Source organism: Garra rufa, chromosome 20 (assembly GCF_049309525.1).
Source record: "Garra rufa chromosome 20, GarRuf1.0, whole genome shotgun sequence".
In the NCBI taxonomy this organism is placed as follows: Eukaryota; Metazoa; Chordata; class Actinopteri; order Cypriniformes; family Cyprinidae; genus Garra; species Garra rufa.
In genome coordinates this window covers 20,589,159-20,616,989 of record NC_133380.1, presented here as the reverse complement: position 1 = coordinate 20,616,989, position 27,831 = coordinate 20,589,159, and the positions used below count along the sequence as shown (strand labels likewise).

The 27,831-nt window shown below is 34.0% G+C and overlaps 1 protein-coding gene across 2 annotated transcripts; it reads right to left on the bottom strand.

The window, feature by feature from the left end:
- On the bottom strand, positions 1-27,805 carry taf4a (TAF4A RNA polymerase II, TATA box binding protein (TBP)-associated factor). Of its 2 annotated transcripts, none has more exons than XM_073825630.1 (15): positions 24,858-27,805; positions 22,947-23,086; positions 20,227-20,340; positions 20,031-20,126; positions 19,565-19,687; positions 18,212-18,301; positions 16,839-17,018; positions 15,641-15,785; positions 15,434-15,542; positions 14,063-14,232; positions 13,855-13,985; positions 13,502-13,627; positions 4,345-4,401; positions 4,117-4,236; positions 1-599 (listed from the first exon to the last, which is right to left on the bottom strand). In XM_073825630.1, the coding sequence occupies exons 1-15, from the start codon at positions 25,561-25,563 to the stop codon at positions 432-434; spliced, it is 2,475 nt and encodes an 824-aa protein (XP_073681731.1). In that variant the 5' UTR covers positions 25,564-27,805; the 3' UTR covers positions 1-431. The 2 variants fall into 2 exon arrangements, with proteins under 2 accessions (XP_073681731.1, XP_073681732.1); XM_073825631.1 differs by having other exon boundaries at positions 20,031-20,123.
- Between the last annotated feature and the right edge of the window lie 26 nt (positions 27,806-27,831).

Sequence of the window (27,831 nt, the reverse complement as noted above, 5' to 3'; positions counted from 1 at the left end):
TTTTATTTCTTAAAACATCTTTATAAAAACACAAATATAAAATGAATGGGTAGTTCCACTGTGAATTCTTTTTTTTACATAGGTAATTTGCACATTACAAAGCCACCTTCTATGAAAAACATGATATATAATTGCAATTTTCTTTTAACACAATTTTTGAAGAGTAAAATCCAAAAGGGGAAGCTAAAAACAAGGCAAATTAAAAGACAAAGAAAACCAATAGAAAGTGAAAAAGAGAAGAGCGCGAGTCAGCTCGAAAAAAGGAAACTGTATTTGTGAGTATGTGAGACAGTGACAGAAAGTGAGAAAGAGCGATAAAGAAAGACGAAAAGGGAATGACAAAGAATGATAATAACAGCAAAAAAGACAGAAAGAATGAATGAGGGAGGGAGCCCTAAAGACAGAAATAAGTGAAGGACGTAGGCTATCTGCTATTTGAGAAGGGCTCGGTAGAGCAGTTGTGAGTGGCTGGTGCTTCTCTCGTTCTCTAGACAGAAGAGCAGATCCCTGAGGTTTACACGCGTGATGCGCTGGCGAGTGTACTGCCTCGACGCTCCTGCATTTAAGCCCCCGGATGCACTCGCGCACAAACCTGAGCCCTGTTAACACACACACATGAACTTAGACCACAATGGCAATCTGTTTCAACTAATATTTTAATACTGATGTTGGTAGATTGAACAAGTAGGAATAATCTAATAGTGAACGCTCTCAGGAATAAAATAAAATAAATGGAATTTAATTTTACCAAAAAAAAAGTTAGACGAAAATATATTAATATATAATATAAAATAAAAATAAATAGCATATGGAATTATATAATTTGGTAATTTGATAATATCAAATATTTTTATATTTATTTAACAAATACAGAAATAACACGATAAAATAATAATAACAAAAAATATCTTGCACCAAATATTTTTATAATATTAATTTAACAAACATATCAATTAATATAAAAAATATTTTGATTTAGAATTATATTTATATCCTATTTTAAGTTATGTTCTCAAATTTATGAATGATAAACAGTAAGACGCAAACAGTAAGAAATAAATTACAAAAAATATATATATATATATATATATATATATTTCTTGCACCAAAATGAGTCAGTTTAAAAAAATATTTCTTGCACCAAAATTAGTCTTTTTTTTTTTCAGAAACATTTTAACAAAAATATAATGTAATATGGATTAAAAAACAATATGGAATCATATTTTTTTCTAGAATTGCTATCTAAATATGATTGATAGTATAGTATAATATAATATACTGTAAACATTACATAAAGCCATATAAAATATTTTTCACAGAAAAAGTGAATGATACTATTTTGTAATAAAATAAGAATGTAATATAAATATATAAACTAATATGAAATAATAAAAAATAAAATAAACATGATATAGAATTACATATTTAAAATATTTTCAAAAAAGTTATTTTCTAAGATTTATGAATAATATAATATGACATTAATAGTACACAAATAGTAAGAAATAAATTACAAAAAAAATTCTTGCACTAAAATTAATCTTTTTTATTCTCTGAAAAATGTAAACGAAAATATATTGTAATATAAAATAAAAAACAATATGGAATTATAATTTTTTTCTAGAATTGCTTTTTAAATATGAATGGAATTATTATATTATAATATAATATACTGTAAACATTACATAAAGCCATATAAAATATTTTTCACAGAAAAAAAGTGAATGATACTATTTTGTAATATAATATTATTGTAATATAAATATATAAACTAATATAAAATAATAAAAAATAACATGATATACAATTATATATTTAAAATATTTTCAAACTGTGAAGTTCTTTTCTAAAACTTAAATAGTACACAAATAGTAAGACATAAATTACTAAAAATACTTCTTGCACCAAATATATTTTTTTATAATATTAATTTAATAATAAAATTGAATAAATATATAAACTAATATGAAAAATAACATGATATATAATTATATTTATAATATGACATTAATAGTACACAAATAGTAACAAATAAATTACAAAGAAATTCTTGCACCGAAAAAAGTTTTTTTCTCTGAAAAATGTAAACAAACATATACTGTAATATAAAATAAACAATATGGAATTATAATTTTTTCTAGAATATATATATATATATATATATATATATATATATATATAAATGATAATTTAAATAAATCTAATCAAATATTTTTCTCTGAAAAAAGTGAATGACACTATATTGTAATATAATATTAATGTAATATAAATATATAAACTAATATAAAATAAAAATAAATAACATGATATAGAATTATATATTTATTAAAATTGTGAAAAGTAATTTTCTGAAAGTTTATTTAATTTATTTGTGACATATAGTACACAAATAATAAGAAATAATTTACAAAAAAATATTTCTTTCAATAAAACTAGTCAGTTTTTTTCCTCTGAAAAATGTAAATGAACATATATTATAATATTAAATAAAAATAAATATCATAAAATGGAATTATTATTTTAAAAATATTTCTAGAATTGTTTTTTTAAATATGAATAATATAATTTAATATAAACATTTCAATAAACAATATCAAATATTTTTTCTCTGAAAAAAGTGAATTATACTATATTGTAATATAATATTAATGTAATATAAATATAAACTATTATAAAATAAAAAAAAGTAACATGATATAGAACTATATTGTGATCTCAATTCTCAATTGTGAAGTTTTTTTTTTTTTAAATGTATGAATGATAATATAATATGACATAAATAGTACACAAATAATAATAAATAAATTACAAAAAATATATTTCTTGCACCAAAACAAGTTTGTTTTCTCTGGAAAATGTAAACGGTAATATAAAATAAAAATAAAAACAACATAATTATAATAAAAAAATATCTTTTTAGAATTGTGCATGACTGATAAAATAATTTAACATAAACATTACATAAAAAATGATTTAAAAAAAATTTAGAAAAGTGAATATATTGTATATTGTTATATAAATATATGTAAACTAATAAAAACAAATAACATGACATAAAATTTTTAAAATATTTTTCAAATTTCTCTCAAATTTGTGAATATATATTATAAGGAAATGTATATATATATTCACAAATTTGAGAGAAATTTGAAAAATATAAAAAAAATTATATATATATATATATATATATATATATATATATATATATATATATATATATATCCTTTTTTAATATATATAAAATGTTAAAATATTTTTCAAATTTCTCTCAAATTTGTGAATATATATTGTAAGGCAAATGTATATATGTGAATAATAAATGTACACATGTATAAAATGTGTATATATAAAATGTATATATAAATATGTAAATATATATATTATATATTTTTTTTTCCTTACAATATATATTCACAAATTCGAGAGAGAAAAAAAAAATATATATATATATATTTTTTTTTTTCTCTCGAATTTGTGAATATATATTACGTATATATATATAGTACGATTTTTAAGGGTTTTTTCTGCTCACCATGCCTGCATTTATTTGACCCAAAATACAGCAAAAGCAGTAATATTGTAAAATATTTTTACTATTTAAAATAACTGCTTTCTATTTGAATATATATATATATGAAAATGTGTTTGATAATACAAAATAACATTATTTAAGTAGAATATTTACTACAATTATTTTTCTGAAAAATTATGATAATATATTGCATATTAATATAAAAATCTAAATAAACTGAAATAAAATAAATAACACATAGGATTATTTTTACTACACTTTTAAATTTGTCATTTTTCTCTGCAAAATGTGAACAATAATATAACAAAAACATATAAATAACATAAAATAAAAATAAATAGAATGATACATGAATATATACCTAAAATTGTGTAAAAAAATTGCTGAAAATGGTTGTGTGTGACTATGCCTTCAGACTGTCCAGTCTGCCATTTGTGACAAACTCAGACCCTTGAGGCACAACCTGACATCTCAAACCTGCCCAACAGGTGCTAAATGATTTAAAGAGGGCGCAAAGAGGGAAAGAAGGAGATGAGGAGGAGGGCAGCAACAGACTGCCAAGGCGAGGGAGAGATGTTTGGTACCTCTGCGTCATTCCCAAGTGAAGGAGAATCCAGTTTTCTTTTCTTTCTGGGTCCGATAGCCGCCAACGCCGTCAAGTTGGCATCTCTCTGTCGAATCTGAGCCAATTCCTGCTGCTGCATCTGTAGCCACACACACACACACACACACACACACACACATCAGCTCTGACCCATAATCAAACACAATGGTCCTCTGACAAGATAAACATCTCAAGTGTGCCATCTTACCTCTTTGGCCTTCTGTTTCAGCCGCAGCTGCTCGGGGTCCTCTTGCCGCGAGCGTGACTGCAAAACATAAATAGCGATTAGAGAGGATCAACAGTCAAAACACAGACACATCTGCTGGAATCAAATAAATATGGAAAAATTAAGGCTGTCAATCAGTTACAATATTTAATCGATTAATTTCATGTTGTTGTTGTTTTTTTTCAAATCCCAGTTTAAGAGAAGAATGAATAATTATGACTGAAGACAAAGGTAAATTCATAAAAGTGCTCTTTACTCTCACAAAAAGAAGTTACACACAAATGATGTACTTTTAATAATGTACACTTACTCTCTTATGCTTACCAAGGTTGCATTTATTTGATCAAAAAATACAACAAAAACTAATATTGTGAAATTTTATCAGAATCTAATGTTTCCTATTTTAAAATGTAATTTATTCCTGTGATGTTGAAGCTGAATTTTCAGCATCATTAATTTTTTATTATTATTTGGGCAACACTTCACAATAAAGTTCACTAGTTAACATTAGTCAACTACATTAGTTAAAGTAGGCTAAAGGCCTTTCCACACTGAGCACGGAAAAGCGAATATTTTTTTAACCAGTCCGACGAATCTTTTCAGTTTTGCAAAGCGAAAACACGGCCGTCCAATAAGATTTGAGCATAACGTCACGTGCCCAGAGCAGCTGCTGTTCCACAAAAGGATGGGGGGTGGTCGCGCTGTTTCAAAAACCAGTGTAAACAAATACAGAAAAAGAGTATTCCGGGAGAGAAGAGGATGCGCTCTTGTTAACATTGCATCTGAGAACAGATGGTTATTCTCACGTTCTTTTTTTTTTTTTCAAACTTTATTTTTTTTTATTCGTTTTAACAAAACGGAACAAACAGATCACCAGAGGCATCACATACAACTCTTACATTCTTCTTATACAGTCGTCTTTTATAGTACAGGTTACTCTCCCATCAGCCCCCCACCCCGCCCGCAAAAAATAATACAGTAGTATTATAAGCATAAACACCAACAGAGGTTCCCTCAAGTCCATATGATTTAGTCCTTTAAAATCTGCAATGGACGGTCCAAACAAAATATTTCACACATATAATATACATATATTGAGAGAAAAAAAATAAAATAAAAATTATAAAATATAAAAAAATATATATAAATATAAAATTAAAAAATATATATAATAAAAAATATAAGTAAATATAAATAAGGGGAGGGGGTTCAAACTCATTGCAAAGCATTTCCTAGCAAATTATTTATTATCTGTTTTCTTATATGTAAACCATTTTGACCAATTTTTATAAAATGTATCCATGTTTAGTCTCAAGGAGAAGGTGAGTTTCTCCATTTCAAACATATTATCCACAATTGCTATCCACTCATCCTTTGTTGGTGGAATCTCTTCCAACCATTTCTTGGTTATTGCTTTTTTACTAGCAACTAATAGTATCTGAGAAGATATTTGTCTTGTGCATTAAAATCAGTCTGTATGTTTCCTAAGTATATAGTACCAAAGCTATGATCAATCTCAAAACCCAGTATTGATTCCATTTCAGTGACCACCATTAACCAATAAGATTGGATTGCTAGGCAATTCCAGAATATATGATAATAATCAGCCATAAAATTGTTACATCGTCTCCAGCAGCGTGCGGAATCTAAATTACCATTCTGTGAGTATTTCCTTTTTGGAGTAATAAAGAATCTAATCATATTTTTTCATGAGAATTCTCTCCATTGACCAGAACTAGAGGTAGTATGTTGTGTTTTACAAATATTTGTCCAATCTTCTTCTGAAAGAAATATATTCGCCTCCTTCTCCCATTTCTCTTTAACATATAAGGTAGAGAGAGACTTGGCAGACTGTATGCATGCATATATTCTTGATACTAGTTTCTTATGAATACTACCTTTATATGCAGCAACAAAAATGTTAATGAGACTCAGATCAATTCCCTCCTTATTTTTTATATTTTTATTAAAGTGAGTTCTAAGCTGTAAATATCTATAGAAATCCTGTTTCTCTAAGTTATATGTATCAATGAGATATTGGAAGCTATCTAAACCTTAGATGAGATTGTACAGTATGAAGTAATACCGTTCCAAATCCATTGTTTAAACCGTGCGTCCATCTGAGAGGGTTTAAAGTCTCTATCATATGCCACCCATCTTAACAGCTGTGCATGTCTCTCCAACTTTAGGGTTTTGCATTCTTTAAACCAAATATTAAGAGGAACCAGTGTCCAAGTGCTTAATTTGTTGGAGTGCTTAATCAAAGTGCTTTTGTCCCCTAATAAACAAGGAAGAGGGAAGTCCAACTGATTAAATTCTATTTCTTTCCATTTTGCATCATAATCATCAATGCACCAGCTAACTAGATGTTTTAGTTGTGCTGCTTTATAATAATCCTCCAAACACGGAAGAGACAGTCCTCCCCTTTCCTGTGTTAACTGTAGTGTTTTAAGTCTCACTCTGGGTTTCAGATTTTTCCATATAAATCTCGAAATCATTTGATTCCAATCATTAAATTGTTTTTTTGGTATTTCTATAGGTAGAGATTGGAAAAGAAACAGCAGTCGCGGTAGAACATTCATCCTTATAATTTCTATTCGGTTATATAAACTTAAAGGTAGGGGTGTCCAACTATCCAGGTCTGCTTTTATCTCCTTTGTCATAGGGCCGTAATTAGTTGTATACATTTTAGTCAAATTTTTTGGTATAATAATCCCCAGATATTTAATATTCTTTGCTTTCCACTTAAAATTATATTTGTTACGTATGTTTTCCTGTGGTAAATAATTAAAAGAAAGGCATTGAGTCTTGTGTAAATTTAGTTTATATCCCGAATACCAACCAAATTGTTCAAGGCAAGACATAAGTTTAGGTAAACTAGAATCTGGGTCGGAAATAGTCACAAGAACGTCGTCTGCATACAGACATATTTTATGTTCTGTTTTTTCCATTGGAATGCCTAGAATTTCCATATGTTCTCTAATAGCCTGGGCTAATGGCTCTATAAATAGAGCAAAAAGCGTGGGACTTAAGGGGCATCCCTGACGACATCCCCGCTCCAGTGTAAATGAGCTGTAGACGTTACCATTTATTTTAATCTGGGCTGTTGGTAAATGATATAGCGGTTTGAGACTTCCTATAACTTCTTTATTAAAGCCGAAGCGTTCCAGTACCAGGTACAAATACTCCCATCGCACTGAATCGAAAGCTTTTTCAGCATCAAGGCTAATTGCCAAAGATTTGTAATTATTTTTACTCATGTTCTCAAGTAAAAATAAAGCACGTCTTACATTATCGTGTGTCTGCCTATTTTTAACAAATCCTGTTTGGTCAGTATCAATTAATTCAGGAACTATATTTTCTAATCTTTTTGCTATTATTGATGCGTATATTCTGTAATCTATATTTAAAACTGAAATAGGTCTGTATGAGCCGCATTCTGTCCTATCTTTTCCAGCCTTTGGTATTACGGATATAATAGCTTGTTTCCAGGAAACTGGAGTTTCCCCTCCTTTAAGAATATGGTTAAAACATTTTAGAAGCATGGGTTTCAGTAATTCCTTAAAGGTTTTATACCACTCTGCTGGGTATCCATCCCCTCCTGGTACTTTGTTTGTTTTCAAGTTAGATATTGCACTATCAATTTCTGTTTCTGTAATTTCTTGTGTTACCAATTTGTTTTGTTTCACTTCTACTGATGGTAAATCTAGAGATTCCAAAAAACTTTTTATAATTGAGGGATCCGCTGTTTCTGGCTGACAGTATAGTTTCTTATAACAATTTTCAAAAGATTGTGATATTTCTTCTGGTTTATAACACATTACATTGGTTTCCGGATCCTTGATTTTAAAAGTTGACCTTTCTGTTTGTTGTTTACGAAGTTTCCAAGCTAACATTCTTTTAGCTCTGGGACCACTCTCATAATAGTTCTGTTTAACATATTTGAGTTTAATCTCCACTTGTTTGTCAAAAATCTTATTTACTTGTTGTTTTGTTATTTTTATTTCATCTAGTAATTCAGGGTTATTTAATTCGATGTGTTTCTGTTCCAGTATCTTTAATTTATTTGTTAAGACATTCATTAACATCTGTTTATGTTTTTTTTCCCTCTACGCCCATTTTATGAGCTTTCCTCTCAGCACTGCTTTGGCAGCGTCTCCCATATAACACATGGTGACATATCCTCATTATTATTAAACTCAATGTAGTCCTTAATTTCCTTTTTAATGTATTCTTTACATTGGCGATCATTTAGAAAACTAGTGTTTAATCTCCAAATAGTGTTTTTGGGTTGAACATCAAGATGAAGTCTCAAATACAGTCCTGCATGATCAGAAACATCTTTAACTCCTATTTCACAATCTATAATTCTGTGCCTCTCTGAGTGAGACATGAAAAAATAATCAACCCTAGAGTAGACCTTGTGAGGATGGGAGAAGAAAGTGAACTGTCTACTGGATGGGTGGAGTTCCCTCCATATATCCAACAGGCCTGCGGCCTTTAGCATCCGCTTAACAAACAGCGATTCAGAATTTATCTTCTTTGTTGGATTTGAAGAGTCCCCCCCCCCCCCACAAATAAGAGTGCCCAAAACTTCTGAATTTATTAGGTCAAATATTTTCTTAATTAGTATTTTATCCTGTCCTGGTGGTCTGTAAATGTTAAACAATGTTACTTCTCTCGAATCAAGGATCCCTTTCACCAGAATGTAACGTCCTTCTTTATCAGCAATTTGGTTGGTAGCCTGGAAGGTCACATTATTTGACTCCTCTAGCATGTCCCTTATTATATGACGAGTAAAATGTATTTCTAAATCCTAACCTTTTTAATTTTTCATGTTCAGATTGTACCAGATGAGTTTCCTGCCAAAAAAGTATATGTTGGTTCTCTCTTTTCATCTTCGCTATGAGTTTACCTCTCTTGATGGGATTTTGTAACCCGTTAACATTAAGTGATATTATTCTATATTCTTGGTGCTACATGTATCGTCATGTACATTATCAAACTGTAAGCCCTGGATGATCATTACATTATAACACTTAGTACAGAACAGGAAAAAATAAAATGTAAAAACAACAGTAACTTCCATAATCAAAGTTTCTTCCAAAGTAACTTCTGTTTGGAAAGGAAAATCTTCTGTTAACGAAGGGCCTCCCCAGTGCAAACCGATATTATAAATCAGTGCACTTAGTGGAACGTAATTCTTCCAGGAACTCCCAGACAATTTTTTTTTTTTCCCCATTTATAAATCTATTAGGCTAGAACTTAAATCAGCCCATGAAGCAAAATTATTTTTGACATAACTCAAATCGTATAGAGGTTTAGAGCTTTTGAATGAATATTGTCCTTATTATATATAATTTTGGTAGTTTTAATAGTAGGTGTAACAAATAATATTAACTGATTTTACCCTGAGAGAAAGTCATTCAGTATCTCCAATGTCCCGACGGAAATCCTGGAGCCTTTTCCGCGCTTTCTCCAAATGTGTCTCTCGGCCGCGCCGCTGCTTTGCGTCCGTTGTCTCCCAGGAGATTTTACTCAGCTTCTCAATGGATGCCGATGCGGTGGTGTGATCCTCTCTGATGCTGGCCGTAGTCACTCCTTTCTTTTGCAGATCCTCCATCGCTTCCGTTACGCTGTTGTAAACAACTGGACCATCTTCAAAAAATACGCGAAGTTTAGCCGGAGGTGGTGTCTGAAAACGGAGACCCTTTTCTTTGAGAAGTTTCCTGATTGGAGCGAATGCCCTCCTCATCTTCTGGGTTTCCGCGGGGTAATCTTGGTCAAAGTACACTCGTTTACCATTCAGGTGAACTTCCTTTTTTCTCCAAGCCGAACGAAGCACCAATTCTTTGGTTTTATATTCCAGAAAGTAAATCACAACAAATCTTGGATTAGCATTCGGCGGTGGCTTGGGGCCGAGCGCCCTGTGACAGCGCTGTATCCCAAATTTGGTATCGGGCAGGGATAATTCCGTCTTGATGAAACTTTCAATAAACTCCTGTATGTTGTTCCCTTCAGCCTCCTCCGGGATTCCGTGTAAACGTATATTGTTTCGCCGAGATCTTGCTTCGATATCTGTCAGTTTTGTCTGCATTTTTTGTTGGATTTCAAGGGTTTGACATAGCACTTTCTTAGCTTCGGTGCTCCAGTCCTCTAAGTCCATCACTCTCTGTTCGGCCTCCTCCAATCTACCCATCGCGTCTTTCAGATCTGTGGTGATTTCATCCAGTTTAAGGTTGATATCCGCTCTGAAGTTTGTCAAGTCAGTTTTCATTTCTGTAAGAAGCGTCTCGTGGAAGTTGTTTAATTCCGTCTTCACGTCCGATCGGATAGCTTTAATTTCAGCGTATAAAGCACCGATACACGCTTGAGAGGATTCTTCGGCCTCGTGCTCACCAGCAGTGTTTTCGTTTTCCGTTGTTTGTTTCCCATTTTTCTCAGGTTTTTGAGATAATTTACTTCTAGCCTTTCGTTGCTTATCCCCCTCCATGTTTGTTCGTCAATTTCAATAAGTATATCAGGTTAAATTCGGGGAGTAAAATGCGTTTGTCTGGGAGCTCTCAATCTACGCTGCCACACGTTCCAACGCCATACCGGAAGTCTATTCTCACATGTTCTAAATATAATTTCTATTAATTCTCCACTGAATTATGCGATCTGGAGGAGAACACTTTGTTTTATTTCACGTGCATGAGTGTTCTTTCTCTAGATGTCATTCTCATGTCTGCCTATTATAGAATCAAAATCAACTACAGATCACAATCAGAAGTTATTATAAGCAGCCGATGATGGTTTAAAGGAACACTCCACTTTTTTTGGAAATAGGCTCATTCTCCAACTCCCCCTGAGTTAATAAGTTGAGTTTTACCATTTTGAAATCCATTCAGCCGTTCTCCTGTTCTGGCGATATCACTTTTAGCATAGCTTAGCATAGATCATTGAATCCTATTAGACCAATAGCATCGCATTCAAAAATGACCAACGAGTTTCGATATTTGTCCTATTTAAAACTTGACTCTTCTGTAGTTATATCGTGTACTAATAAAATGTAAAGCTGCGATTTTCTAGGGCGATAAGATTAGGAACTACACTTCCATTCCGGCGTAATAGTCAAGGAAGATGGCTGCCATTACATGGATGAAGCAGACGCAGTAATATATGTTTTCTTGTAAGCATTATAGATAGTTTGTGTTTCTGGTGTAGAACCAGACTTTATTGATCTTAAGTTAATGCTGTATATTGAGCAGCGGACGATGTAAAATCCAAGATACATATCTAAGGAAAAATGCATTGTTGGTCGACGCCACCTAGCGTGCAGGAGTGAATTAGCAGAAGGCGAACAATAGGTTCGCACTCAGTGTGAAAGCACCATTCGTTGGCGATTCGCCTCGCGTTTTTACATCGCGCTCAGTGCGAAAAAGGCCTTTAGAGTGTCTTCACACTTGTAGTTCGGTTCGTTTGGTTCATTTGGTCTGGACCAAAAAGGAAAATGATAAATTTGGTCCTTGCCCACTTAGCAGTTACACTGCCATGACAGCGAACCTAGAGATAACGAACCTAAAGGCATAGTGATACGTTCACAACCTGGTTGGTCGGATTGAATGATGTATATTTTGTGACGGTACTTTTGTGGCGCTGTATGTGTATGACTTCAATGTACCCATTCACCAATCGGTCTGCTCAGCATGGCTTTAAGTCGAATACACCAAATGGCGTCTGCTGGACCAAGTGTGCTCGTTGCATGTATATAATTTTATTTTCACCACTTGCAAAATCACAAAGAGCATATAAAAGGCACTTTACCTCCTCGTTGCTTCACGTTTGCCCTCTGCTCATTTTGTTTTGGACAAACTGCTTGTTCCCTTCGTAAAATTATGTTGTATAGCGTTGCATCTAGTTATTACTTGCTGTTTTTTGTATGTTTAGAAGTATTTAGTCCATGTTGTGTTCATATTTCATTCACAACGCACCACAGTTTGTTTGGAAGCAGACTGAGACCTATCTTTTTAGCAGTCTCCAGGGTTTGGATGGCAGCGTTCACAGTAGGGTTAGGCGATATGGCAAAAAAATATATATTTTTACAATTTTTATCTAGTCAAATTGAAAATGAAACTACAACATTAAGAAAGATGCATGAACTAGAACTGCATCTTGTACAAACTTGTCTTGTACATATTATGTGTTCACAAATAATAGAGAAAATGCTTTAAAAAAAAAAAATCTAAAGTCAAGGTAATTCAAAACGACTGAAAGTAAACACCAGTAGACTATTATTAACTATAAATGTTCTGTAAAAACAATGAACAGCAGCTTTCAGCTTGTCACCATGATGCAAAAATGAAATATCAGACATACAGTAATAGTTCTTTACAGGTTTTTTATTTGATTGCGCTGTTTTTTCTATGTAAACATGGACGTGTTTGACTGTTGCACTCGAGTCTCTTGCATCGTCTCATGCATTAAAAAAACAGCATTATAAAAATGCGGTGCTCAGGTTAAAAGAAGTTCACTCCCATCTTCTTTACACATGAGTGGTATCACTGGCATATTGTCAAAGTGTCTAAATTCGAACACTTGGTAATATTTCTATTCAAAATCGCGATTCCTCGATTTCTAAAAAAATACAATCATGGCAAAACATTACATTCGAATTATTCAAGAAAATCGAGAAAAATCACCCAGGACTTGTTCACACTAGCATTAACTAGCACTAGCACACTAACAAAGCAATCGAACCATGACATAAGAAATGTGAACAAATATAGAGTGTCTAAATAAGCATCAGCTTTGAAATTCAGTCCACTTAGAGCCGTTTCTGTGAGATGTGGTACTGGACAAACGTGAAGTGAAACAAAAAATACTGAAAAAATACTGCAGAATAAACTCTCTTGTTTTATGCTCAATATCATATTAGAATTCATATATTGTTATGCACTGAGTCATGATGTATCTTATTTAAAAATGGGTAATGAATCGCAAGCATCGACAGCCCTCATAAAAATCAAATCCACTGCAGTGTGAGAGACAAATTTTTTATTAGAAGAGTTCTTAACCTAAATCGATGATCAGAACCTCTGGCCAATGGTAGTATTAAAGCTGTGTGTCAGTATGGCTAGAGTAGAGGTGGTTTACTAACCTTAGCTGCCTTCATTAAAATTTCTCTCTCCTGTTCCTCTTTCTTCTGTTTCTCCAACTGGTCAAGTTGCTCAAAGAACTTCAACTGAGAGCGAACATCCTCCACCTGCTCGTACCGACTATCCTCCTGCACACACATCATTAACATTACACACAGCCTTACAGGCTCAAAACAAAAGCTGGCACCCAAAGTTGGAGCGCTTTTGAGACCGAAACCAGCCTCTGGATCCGTTCTTCCAATTCTAACATAAAGGAAACATATCCAGGGTTTAACAAAGTGTGGTAAAGAAATCTAAAAATGTGTTACCATCAGCATACTTTAATGAGCTAGCCCAACAGTGTCAGCAGACTTGCCTTGTAGGTCATGTTCTTTTGCTGGGCGATCAATGAGACCTTTTCTAGAAGGTTTTGCAGTCTCTGTTGAGTGGCGTGTGAGACGATGTTAACGACCTCGGGACCCAGCTCTGTGACTCCAAACCTTTGGCCTGACCAAATACAGGACAACAACTATTAGCTCTGGTTAAACAGTGAATTTTATTACAATTAAACATAGAAGTCTCACCTATCTCTAGTATCTTGTGCTGTAGCATGCTGGCGGAGAGGAAAGCTTCATCTTTACAAGACCGCGTCACAGCGCCAACCAGTTCAGAGTTGGTGGCCAGGATACGTGCACTCTCCTCCGAAAGATTAACGCCTGCCATTGAGGCCACGTCGTTAATGTCGTCATCATCCCTGTACAGATTTAGACATACAAGAATGTACAGAAATGTGTAGAAATTTACCAAACTTTCTAGCACATAAAAATGTATACATTGCTGTTCAAAAGTTTGGGATCAGTAAGATTTTGAATGTTTTTTTGAAGAATTCTCTTATACCTATCCGGGCTGTATTTACTTGATCAAAAATACAGAAAAAACTGTAATATTGTGAAATATTATTACAGTTTAAAATAATGGTTTTCTATTTTAATATATTTTAAAATATAATTTATTCCTGTAATGCAAAGCTGAATTTTCATCAGCCATTACTCCAGTCTTCAGTGTCACGTGATCCTTCAGAAATCAATTTAATATGCCGATTTTTTTTTTCTAATAATGCAAGTATTTGCCATCACTTTTTTAAATCAATTTAACACACCCTTTCTGAATAAAAAGTATTAGCAGTATTAGTAAAAGAACATAAAAAATTTTACTTATCCCAAACCTTTGAACGGCAGTGTAATAATAATATATTTGTAAGTATTGTGTGAAGATAATATATTTTAAATAAATATAATGTTGCACTTAAAACTCCTAAAAGATAAATTATGCATTTTTCATAATTAATTATTTATTTGTTTAGTACAGTGTTGTTCAATAGAAATTATATTAATTGAAAAAAAACTGTAATAATATTAATTATAAATACAAAATATAAATATTAATACAAATATTTAAACAAACCTAAATTTTTAAAATGTAAAAAAAAGTATAAATGTTGGCTTTACAACTAACTGAAAATAAATTTAAGTTGAAATACCAAAATAACTAAAACTAGAATAAAATAAAGCTAAACAGAAATATTTCTAAAATAAATAAAAAAATAAATAAATAAATAAGCTGACAAAACCACATTACTATTACTAAAACTTAAAAAGGAATATAAAAAAAAAATACAAAAATAATAGCTAATTAAAAATAATAAATACTATAATAATACAATTAACACACACAAAAAACACTGGTAAAATTCATATTACACTGTTACTACTGCATACAACCTGAAATTAATTAAACTTGATGAAAATGCAACATCTTTTCATCACAATCAGTTTAGCGAAACTACTACTGGATTACTCATGTTGTGCACAATGTCTTGTGGGTTGCTTTTATTTAGTTTTTTTAGTTTTTTTTTTTACATGGCATTAGTAAAGTTAAATGAACATAACACAAACCTGAAAGTTCCTCCAGCACCATCCTTTGTTTTATTCTTCTGAGCTAACGCTACAGACACAGAGCCCGGAGCCAGTTTAGAGCTACTCACGACACCCTGCTTCACAGCGACTGAAAGAGAAACAGAGAGAGAGAAAGACAAGGTTATGTTTTGTGTCATTATACTATGAAACACAAAACAGACATTAATGGATCTGACAGACACTCACCTGTCTGGATCTGTTTGAGCTGCACCTGAGGCTGACCCACCACTATGTGGCTGTGGGGTTGACCCCTGAGCGTCACCATGGGAGTGGTTGTCAGGGTAACCTGAGGGGGCTTCACTATTGCCCCCTGCTGTGGAGGATGCAATACCTGAACAATCACATTGAATGCAATTCTAGAATTAGAACGATATGGGAAACATTTTACTTTACATGTTTTATACATATTTTTGGACTATCTGTTGCTATTTTTCCGCAACACAACTCGAAAAATAAAATAATGATACTATGGCCACAGCTACTAAAAGAGCTTACAGGTGGTGATGGATATAAGCGAAGGCTTAAACCAAATGCCGTACCGTCGATTTTTTCCCACAAAAAGTATAAACGCCCCTGGATTTCGAGTGAAATCCACGCTGAGAAACTCCTTCAGTGGCTGTGGCGTCATGACAAGCGTTGGCATGTTTACATCCTGCCAGAATGGCATCTAGCATTTCTTGTCTCTGCTGTTTGTAAGCTCTTTCAGTAGCTGTGGTCTACTAAAAGCCTCAAAGGCATTAGGGCTGAAGTGGAGAGAACAAAGACGCAGGTCTTTAGAAAGTTTAATTTATCCACAGACATCTTCCCATTGTTTTCTCCTCCTTTTATCGCTACAAAAGCAGTGAAGACTTATATTGCTTCTCTTGTTGCTCTTCGTTTGAATATGACATCCAAAAGCAACGCAATGTGGCATCATATCAGTATTTTATATTAAGAGTTGTATTGCGGTAAAAAATAGGGACAGGTAGCACCAATACCTTACTGAGTACCACCTTTTTAAATCATTTTCGTTATATTAAGTCATACAAGTCTTAATACCCGGGGTTCCCTTTAAGTACACATTAACCATGAGTGACATTCCACACCGATGTGTTAGAAACATCAGTTATAATAATATGCATATGATGTTTTCCTTTGTATTAATTGACAAAGCTGACAGTGATTTTTTTTTACTTTGCCACAAGGCAAATACAGGCATTACCATTCAACATCATTTAAACTATGTACTAAAGCAATTAAACTGCAATCATTTAGCTCAGTGTAAATTAAGACTAAACACCTCATTCTACATGTAATGTGCTGTTAGCATTAATAATCCCAACAGTGTCCTTGCACTTCACTAAACAACACATCAGGTAAATTATGCATGTAGATCTGTGTTTACCAGAGAGGCAGTCTGGCTGGAGTTGCTGAGGGCAGGCTGGATGAGCGTGCGAGGGGCTGTGGCGGTGGCACCAGCGGTGTTGGTGCTAGTCAGCACCACAGCGGACGCCTGGAGGGCCTGGCTCTGCTGAATGAAGGCCGTGGAGTCAGGAGTGAGCTGTCTTAGAGCTGGAAGACTCCTCTGAGGGAACACATAGAAAAGGAGGGATTCATTGTGGGAAATAGGACTGCCCTGATTATATATATTAATTGTCATTTGTCACCCTGGACCACAAAACCAGTCTTAAAGGTTGTATCAGCGATTTCTAGCCTAAAACATAAAGTGTCAATTTCAGCTGACCTTTCTTCACGATCCGCTCGCTGCCTGCCCCATAAATTGTCTGTGAAAAAAACGCGTCTCTCTGGTCAGCCTAGGGTCCGAGATATGCCAAAAAAACAATCGGCGCTATCAACTATTCCACAGATAAACAAACAGTGTTCCAACCAATCAGCGTCAGGGGTTTGGTGTTGTGGACTTTCTTACTGGTGCAGGGATGTGAGGGAGGCGGAGCGAAAGTCCACAACACCAAACCCCTGACGCTGATTGGTTGGAACACTGTTTGTTTATCTGTGGAAAGGTTGGTAGTGCCGATTGTTTTTTTGGCATATCTTGGACCCTAGGCTGACCAGAGAGACGCGTTTTTTTCACAGACAATTTATGGGGCAGGCAGCGAGCGGATCGTGATGAAAGGTCAGCTGAATTTGACACTTTATGTTTCAGGCTAGAAATCGCTGATACAACCTTTAAGTAGCAGGGGTATATTTGTAGCCATGGCCAAAAATACATTGTATGGGTCAAAATTATCAATTTTTATCCAAAAATCATTAGGATATTAAGTAAAGATCATGTTCCATGAAGATATTTTGTACATTTCCTACCGTAAATATATCAAAACTTAATTTTTTATTAGTAATATGCATTGCAAATAACTTGATCTAAAGGAGATTTTCTTAATATTTCGATTTTTTTGCACCCTCAGATTCCAGAATTTCAAATAGTTGTATCTCGGCCGAATACTGTCCTATACATACATCAATGGAAAGATTATTTATTCAGTTTTTTTTTAAGATGATGTATAAATCTCAATTTAGAAAAATTAACCCTTATGATTTGTTTAGTGGTCCAAATAAGATACAATCTTGCTAAATAAATATTGCGCATTAACTTAATCCTAGTTTGCTTTTACATGATCTTCCCTCCAATTTGTAGACACTTAGGATATCTATTCATTTAATTAATGTTAATTACAATATAATTACCTGGTTCCTGTACCTGTGATACAGCTACACAAGAAAACTGATTTACATGAATTTAGTTGCATTTGAGATCTTTACCTTAAGGAAAGGCACTAGGTAAGGCTGAGGAGAGGAGTTGAGCTCTTTGTAGAGCCTGCTGGTGAACTCCTCTGCTTCAATTGTCCCTTCCTAAGGGGACAAACACCAAAAATCACACATAGGGACATTTTTAAATATTTAGAGGTTCAGTGGGTTCAAAAGTCTGAGACCATTTTAAAATATGTATTAAAAAAACAAAGTTATGTGTTAAGAATATTTTAAGGCTTTTTTTCCAACTTCATGAGTTCAAGCTCAAGTATAATAAATTATCCAGAAATTTTTAACAAATTTTTCATTTTAATTTACACTTTTAATAAAATAGTTAATAATATAATAGTTTTTTTGTTTTTTGCTTAAAAATGAAAGAAAAAAGTATGTTTTTTTACCAATACATTAAGTAGCACAACTATTTTCAGCATTGATAATAATAATAAATATGTCTTGAGCAAATCAGCATATTAGAATAATATTTAAAGGATCATGTGACACTAAAAACTGGAGTAATTACACGGGAATAAATTACATTTTAACATAGATTAAAATATAAAAAATGGTGATTTGCAATTGTAATATTTCACAATGATAATAATATTGTACATACACTGTTTGATTAAAAATACAGAGAACACAGTACTATTGTGAAATAGTATTGCAATTTAAAATAGTGGTTTTATATTTTACTATACTTTCGAACAGAATTTATTTCTGTGATGCAAAGCTAAATTTTCAGCATCATTACCTCAGTCTTCAGCGTCACATGATCCTTCAGAAATCATTCTAATAACTTGATTTATTATCAATGTTGGAAACAGTTGTGCTGCTTTTTTTGGAACCTGTGATACTTTTTTCAGGATTCTGGTGATTAAAACAAATTAAACACCAATTATTAAAAACATCTTTTGTAACAATATACACAAAATCATTTGGGGACAGTATTTTTTTCCTTCTTTCTTTGAAATAAATGAATACTTCTATTCAGCAAGGATGTGTTAAATTGATAACAGGTTCCAAAAAAAATGTTAAGCAGCACAACTGTTTCCAACACTGATAATAAATCAGCATATTACAATGATTTCTGAAGGATCGTGTGACAATGAAGACTGAAGTAATAGCTGATGAAAATTCATAGAATAATTCATAAAACTTTTGACCTTTAAAAAAAATCTCTCTTTTGAACAGTAGTGAATAAAATAAAAGCATTTTCATGAATAGTCACAGACTTGGACCCCACTGCAAGCTATGAAAAACCCATTTAATAAAGTGACAAAGTAAATCTGTTTGATTAAATTTCTACATACCATCACTTAAGAAAAAAAAAAAACAAGCAAACACACTCAGCCTCTAAAAACTCACCAGCAGGTTCTTGACCAGCTCTTTAACGTTGGCGACAGTCTCTGATGACTGCTTACCGCTAGTGGCAAGCTTTATCAGCGTGGACAAGAAGTTCCTACATTTCTTTACATTCTCCATCGTCTCCTATAAAAAAGAAAAGTGACTGCATTAGCACAGCGTAGTTTTACTCTGCAGCAGCTTAAGGTAATCTTGCATCTGTACCTCAGATGCATACAAATGTTCAGGTTAAGATTTAATAGCATGAGCCTTGCATCAAACAGGGATATCAGGGGATTCCCACTCTGAGAACAGTTACTTCATCTCGGTGTGCACTTGGAAATCTCTTTAACTCATTATCGCCAGCTGTTAAAACATACATAACCAGGTCAGTTTACAGACCCTAAGCATTAAGCTAAACGCTCATGACTGTTTCTTCAGTTGTGAACCAGTGTCTTTGTGTGACTGCTAAGTTAGCGCAGCCTCTCACCGTTGCCGAGGAGACGTTGGTCCCCGTGGCAGCAGTCACAGTCCTCTGGGCGGTTCCTGCCTGCACTGACAGCACTGCACCCACAGAGGAGGCCTGCTGACACACCAGAGAGAAGATAACAACCACCTCAGAAACACACTTGATTCCTGTCATTTCCAAAAGGGCTGTTTGTACGTGATGTTCCTTTTAGAGCTACCTGTACAGGTGGTCTCTGGAGTGTGGTAGTGGCCGTGCTGCTGGCTGTAGGAGAGCTCTGCTTTATGATGGTGGTGGGAGTCACCTGTCGGGCCATTAGAGGAGTTCCAGGTGCCTGCAATATCAGATAGACATCAATGAGCAAATGCTGACATGGGAAATGCATTAAATAATTTAAAAAAAGAACAGAACCAGTTAGTTAATAGCAAACTTAATCATCTTATGGCTTAACAATAAAGATGGTCTGATTTTCCAGGGCTAGTGTGAGAGATTTGCTAGTTGACAAAACATTCACATGTGCTGTGTTGCTACATTTTATGCCTTTAAACATTGTATTAATGTGACCTAATGAATTTCAAATCTCATTTAATGAGAAAGTTACATTTATGTTTTTTTTTAAAGAACTCTCTTCTGCTCACCAAGCCTGCATTTATTTTATCCGAAGTACAGCAAAAACAGCAAAATTCTGAAATATTTTTACTATTTAAAATAACTTGTTTATTATAATATATTTTACAATGTAATTTATTCCTGTGATCTGCTCCTCAAAAAACATTTAGTATTGTTATTATTATGTTGAAAACAGCTGAGCAGAATTTTTTCAGGTTTCTTTGATGAATAGAAAGTTCAGAAAAATAGCATTTAATAATAGCAACTATACTGACTCCAAGCTTTTGAATGGAGTAGTGTATAATGTTACAAAAGCTTTTTATTTCAGATAAATGCTGATCTTTGGATCTTTCTATTCAACAAAGGATCCTGAAAAAAAAAATCAACTGTTTTAAATATAGATAATATTAATAATAATAAATGTTTCTTGAACAGCAAATCCGCATATTAAAATGATTTCTGAAGGATCATGTGCCACTAAAGCCTGGAGTAAAAAGTTTAGCTTTGATCACAGGAATAAATTACATTTTAGAATATATTCAAATAGAAAGCTGTTATTTTTAATGGTAAAAATATTTCACAATTTTACTGTTTTTGCTGTACTTTGTATCAAATAACTGGAGGTCTGATGAGCAGAAGAGACTTTAAAAAAACATTAAAAATCTTACTGTTCAAAAACTTTTGACTGGTAGTGTACATTATCTGTTTTAATTTAATTTAATTTAATTTTACAATATAGTTACACTACTATTTGAAAGTTTATTAAAGAAGTCTCTTATGCTACCAAGATTGCATTTATTTGTTCAAAGTACAGTAAAAAAAAATTGTGAGAAAATATTACAATGTAAAGTATTTTTTTATATATTTAAAAACAAAATGTATTCCTATGATAGTAAAGCTGAATTTTTAGCAGCATTACTACATTATCAGATCACATGATCCTTCAGAAATCATTCTACATTCTGATGTGGTGCTCAAGAAACATTTATTAATATTAACATATTATTATCAATGTTGAAAACAAGTTGCGCTGCTCAGAATTTTGTGAAAACCTTGATAAATACTTGTCATGTAAGACAAACATATTTTTATTTGAAAGAGAAATCTTTTGTAACATTAATAATGTCTATGCTTTCACTTGTAACAATTTTATGCATGCTTGCTAAACAGAAGCATTCATTTAAAAAAGAAAATAATTAATACATTTTTCTGGACTGCATTTTTACCACTGTTTTATTGGTTAAATTAAAAATATATTTTAATCAAAAAACATGTCCAATTCATTGAAATCATGAAATTTACAGAACAGGAATTTATTAAAAGTTTAATAAAAATTACATTTTAAAGCCCTATGAAATTCAGTGTTTTCCATTCATTTTCTGGATTTCATTTTAAAGGTTTTGTTACATTTTAACAATAAACAATAATGTCTATATTAACAGTATATAAAATTTGTATAATAATAGATTTTATAAAAATTAATTTGATATTATATTATTTTTTATTTTTATTTTTTTCCAGAAATATTGTGTTGTGTATTTACATTTTTGTGGCAAATAAATTCTGGTAAATAATTATTATCTGGTAAATTATGCTTTAATAATAAATGTATTCGTAGTAGTGCTATCATTACATTAAGTAATATATTTCTGTTGCAGTTTCTTTAAGTTAAACCAAATTTTTATTTTACGGGTTGCTGTGAATACTTCAGTTTCTGTTTGTATATGATATGACGATAGATTTTTCTCAAAAGAAATGGTAAAATGCTCATGAAGTGACTCTCAGAGCAGTTCAAGAGATTATGTTTGAGTTCATATGCTTATTTATTGAGGCAGCAGAAACCAAAAACACAGCGAGCAGCACACACAGTTCAGTATGTGCACAACAAAACCATGCGTCTGCGTCATTAATTCACACAGAGACACGCAGAATTCACATTTAAATTATCTTTTTGCTAATTAATATTTGCAGACATTAGTCCATATCTCATTTTATGTCATTGTACTGAGCTACATTTACTTTATTCATGCAAAAAATGTATGACTGGATTCTGTCTGCGTTTTCCACATTGTGGAAATCATACGGCTCTAAAGTTGTTTAAAATAGATATTAATCATATTTGTGGTGGAGTGAGTAAAACATCTGACAAAGCATGTAAAAAATCTGAACTGAATTTTTTCTGCCTTTTCCAAAACTGGTTCTACCAAAAATATCAGAATATAATATAACACAAGAAGTCTATATAACCATAAATGTATTTATTATTCCACAGTCATTCTAAAATATGTACTGCTGATGTCGATACAGTTCGGGGCAGTCAGAAGGCATTACCTGTGCAGAGGTAATCTGCCCAGGGGCGGTGCTGGTGGGGGCAGCAGGGCGGGCGGCCTGAGACTGGGCCTGCATCTGTGCCAACATCTGCTGAGGGATCATCAGTAACTGACCACTGTCACTACGCACCAACACCATACCTGCGCACACAAGCATCACACATATAGAAAAGGCTGACATCACTTCCCATGTAAATTGTTATTCATTAGTGAGCTTTCCTATTGATCTGACTGGAGTCAAGTCTGGCAACCGTGCCCTGCTTAGAGGCACGAAGAATAAAGCACACAGTTGGTGGCCTATATTTGCAGAGCACACTGAGAACCCTACACACTCCGTCTCCGTTACCGTGTGAACCAACGGATGTGTTCCGAACAGAAACTGTTGGTCGGAGAATCCAGATGGCCTCTCGTAGAGAAATCTGTCAAGTATTCTGTCCAGCCAGACAACAGGCTTGTCAGAATGACCACAGCACACAGTCAAAAGAAAAATCACTGGAAAAACAATAACTTCATGTGCATTTCCTGAAGCAAATACCAGTGCTGGCTGAAGTTGTCTGAAAACTAAACTCACTCAGTAAAAGTCTGGTCACTGTACACTTGTCATTTCATTGACTTTCATTCATATGTGAATGCTGAAGGCTGGAAACGAAGGCTCATACAAAGAACATTCACATTTTGCTAGTTCTGTCTATTTTACTTTGCAAATTCATATCACATCAAGACATGTGAGCCATAGAAGGATTGCATATTTTTACACATTAGATTTGTTTTTATTTGTTATGTTAAAAAAAAAAAAAAAGATGCTACAGAGTATTTTTCTAAAGAACTTTTTGTCACTCAAAGTAAAGTATAACCGCTCCATAAAGGAGAAGAAAGGTAGCGGAAAGAAGGAAGTGAAACCAGTATATATTAGCAAATTAAAGTTATTGTAAAAGCACTGAAAGTAAATAGAAGAATCTAAATTTTTAAGGAAAGAACTCATATGTGACCCTGGACCACAAAACCAGTCTTAAGTCGCTGGGGTATATTTGTAGCAATAGCCAAAAATACATTGTATGGGTCAAAATTATTGATTTTTCTTTTATGTCAAAAATCATTAGGAAATTAAGTAAAGATCATGTTCCATGAAGATTTTTTGTAAATTTCCTACTGTAAACCTATCAAAATGTAATTTTTGATTAGTAATATGCATTGCTAAGAACTTAATTTGGACAACTTTAAAGGTGTTTTTCTCAATATTTAGATTTTTTGCACCCTTAGATTTCAGATTTTCAAATATTGTCCTATCCTAACAAACCATACATCAATAGAAAGCTTATTTATTGAGCTTTCATATGATGTATATATCTCAGTTTTGTAAAATTTAACCTTATGACTGGTTTTGTGGTCCAGGGTCACATATTTGCAAGCACTAAAAAAGGCCAAATTTAAACTCTACTGATAAATTAGTTGATTTTAAGACTGACTTGGAAAATGATATATCAACATGCTTTCTAAGTTATACTTTAAAAAAGTAAGTTATGCTATCATTTCCTCGATCTTATGTTGTTCCAAACCTGTAGGGTTTTTTTATGAACACAAAAGGAGATGTTTAGCAAAATGCAACTCTTTTTCCCATACAGTAAAATTAAATGAAGCTGTCATTCTGCCTGACATATCCTTTTGTGCGGTGCACAGTAAAGAAAGTTATGGGGACGTGAAATTCTAGGGAGAACTACACTTTATACATATTTCAGGAACTTGAACTGCTCTGCTGTTGTATGAGCTCTATGCACTACGTTTCCAGTGTAGCGCGCATCACAACACGCGCGCACACGAGATCACAGATGGCTGTTAAAATCTCTACAGCTTCCTCTAATGCACAAATTCACATCAGTGTTCCCACACTTAAGGGGAGTGCTAGTGTGAGTACCTGGAGGTAGTTGGATGTTCTGTATGTTCTGACCCGGGGTGCTCTGAGGGAGTCGGGGCGCTAACACCTGTGGCGCAATGGCCCTGATTGCAGGGCTCGATCCCGCTGCTGCTGCAACAGTTACCGGAGCTGCGGTTCTCGCAACCCCCTGCAAAACAGCCCCCTTGGCCACTCCAGGGCCGAGAGTCATGGTGCCGGCGGGCTGGATGATAGTTTTAGTAACCTCGGACTTGCTCGCTGAGACAGAAGCAGGAGTCTGGTTCATCAAAAGAGGGGTCGCTGTAGTAGCAGAAGTAGTAGTAGTTGTTGTAGTAGTAGTTATTCCCGGGGTCGCTACATTGGCTGCAGTCGCCGAAACGATGGTGTTATTATTACTCCCGTTAATAGTTAAACCTATTCCAGCAGTTTGCATAGATGGCCTGACAACTGTCACTGAGGGTCCTGCACTTGGTGCCGCGGATGCTGCCGCTGGAGGATTACCGTACGAAGACTGTATCACTGTGTTTGGGCTTGGGGCGACCGTGACGTTTCCGTGTCCTTTCGCCACCCCGGGCCCGTTATTAACAACTGGGACAGAAGTTGAAGCGTCGTCTGAGGATGATGATGGGCCACTGGACACTGGAGTGCCGCTTTCAGTGTGCGGATCCATTGCATTGCCTCCGTTCAAAGTTTGCACTGTGGACGTCCCGATCAAAGTAGTTACCATAGCATTAAGAGACACTGGATCGCCTTAGCTGTCTTCCATCTGTGCCTCTGGCACATCAGTCCAGGAAGTTTGGGTTTTCATCCGCTTTTTTCCCTCCAGTTGCTTTTCGAAGGAACAAGCGTGAGTGCAGGGGAGTCTCGTGTCACAATGTCAATACAGATTTGACAAGCGCCCGTGTCACCTCAAGTCCACTAGTAACAATGCTCTTGGGAGAAATTATCATCTAACACACTTGAAGAGCAGCAGCTTTCATTATGTTCATATGTACGAGAGCTCGCAGAATGTCAACATTAGCTAGTTGAATTGCCTCTTTTCCCGGAGTCAACGGGGTGATTTTCCGGCTGCCTGGGCGCTTACCTCAAACTTATTGTGACAAGATGTGGAAACTTCTAATCTAATACAACCTGAAGTGTCGGTAAAAAGTTTCTTTCCCACTCTTTTAATACAGAAATCCTTATATAGCAGGTCAAAGCCTGCCGCCATCTTCGATGTGAACAGTGAGGAGCTTTAGACAAAATGACATTGCGCATGCGCGCAGAAGCGGAAACGTCATTACGCCGGATTTTTGCGCAGCCCCCATTGGCTGTCTCAGTGCGTGGAGGCGGGACATAGGAAACGTCAGTTGATTCTGGCGGAGCGCGGTCAGAGTCGGTCTGTCATCGAGAAAAGGGCCCTGTGAAGTTGAAAAACAATCGTTGATTTATGCGCAAATCGCTCTTGGGTATATCTAGAGGCACTCTTAGCTATTATGTGTAGGTTATAAAGCTTGTAGCGGCTATTCGGTCAACTTCACAGCGGGCTGTCTTCCCCCAAGATGGCCCCGTGTTTTGAAGCGTCTGTGTTGAAAGCGTGAAAAGGCGCCACACCTCTGCCAGCGTGACTGGCCATAGAGGGCACGCGTGCAACTGCATCCATAGTTCACAGGGTTCCTGCACAACCCTATTTGACTTACAGTATCCTCACGCCTCGTTACACGGTATATTTTTGCAATCGTGTTTAATCCTCTGATGCACTGTGTTAACTAAAAATGTCAAAAGTCTTAACTTTGCAAGCACATTATGTATGTAATATAGCAATAACCAATGCATGAACCAATACAAATCTTCAATGTGTCCATGTGCTGAATTTAGTTTTCTTTTTTTCTCTTGATTTATTAAAAATATAATTAAAATTAGTGAGGAAATTTGATTTAAAAACATTTTATGTCATTGTAGTGGTAAAAAGAGTTTAGAATATTGTTGTCATGTTTTTAACAATTTTGATTGTCCATTATGCATTAGCAGTTAAAAGTCTGTAACACGTCTAGAGTCTGTAAAAAAAAAAAAAAAAAAAAGTAAAGTCTGTAAACACGTAAACATTTATATAAAGTGCATTTTGCAGTAAAATTGTTTAACAGCATTGCTCTTATCTCATATAACAGGAACAAAGGCAAAGCCTCTCCAGTATGTTAATCTATCATTATTACGTACTTATTGAGAAACTGTCTTGAAAGAGCTTTTCAACATCTGTAATATTGAATTTTATTAAATCATTGTAAAGTCCACAGAGTTTTACAGACATTTATGAAAAATGCAGATTCTGACTAAAAGACAAAATAGGATTCTGGTGTGTGGGTATATGTTTTTTTGTTTTTGTTTTTTCTTTCATTTTTGGTTTGCGAAAAGTATGTATGTGTCACAAAACCTGCTAGATTGCATTGTAACACCACTTGAGGTCAAAACGGCATTAAAATAATTAGTACTTTGGAAGTTAGCTCTAGGTATTTGAGGGAAAGCAAAAAAAAGATGAATAAATGTACGCAATATACTAAATATAGGGGAGACTGGGGATGGTTGTAACATTTTTGACATTTCTGTCTGTGTCTTGAAGTTATTTTAACCCAGTGCATTCAAAATGTGACTCTAAAGTGTCTGCCATTAAATGGTATAGCTTTTATCTTTGCAGCACAAACAAAAAATGAATGGTTTAGTTTCAAACACAAGGAGTGAAATGTTCAATTCACCCAATATTCTGGGTTAGTTGTAACATACCCTGGGGCGAGATGTGACATTATGATCTCCACCAGGGTGAGATGTAACATTATGCAACAGGGATTATGACAAAATAATTGATTTCGAAAGCTTTTTATTCAACACTGATTTTTCAACATTATTGGTGTGTGTTTAGCATCATGATAATATAACTGAGTAGTGTGCATGTGTGTGTGTTTAAGCATGTTTTGTTTTTTAATGTCAGACATAGTAATTGGCTGTAATAAAATTGAACTTG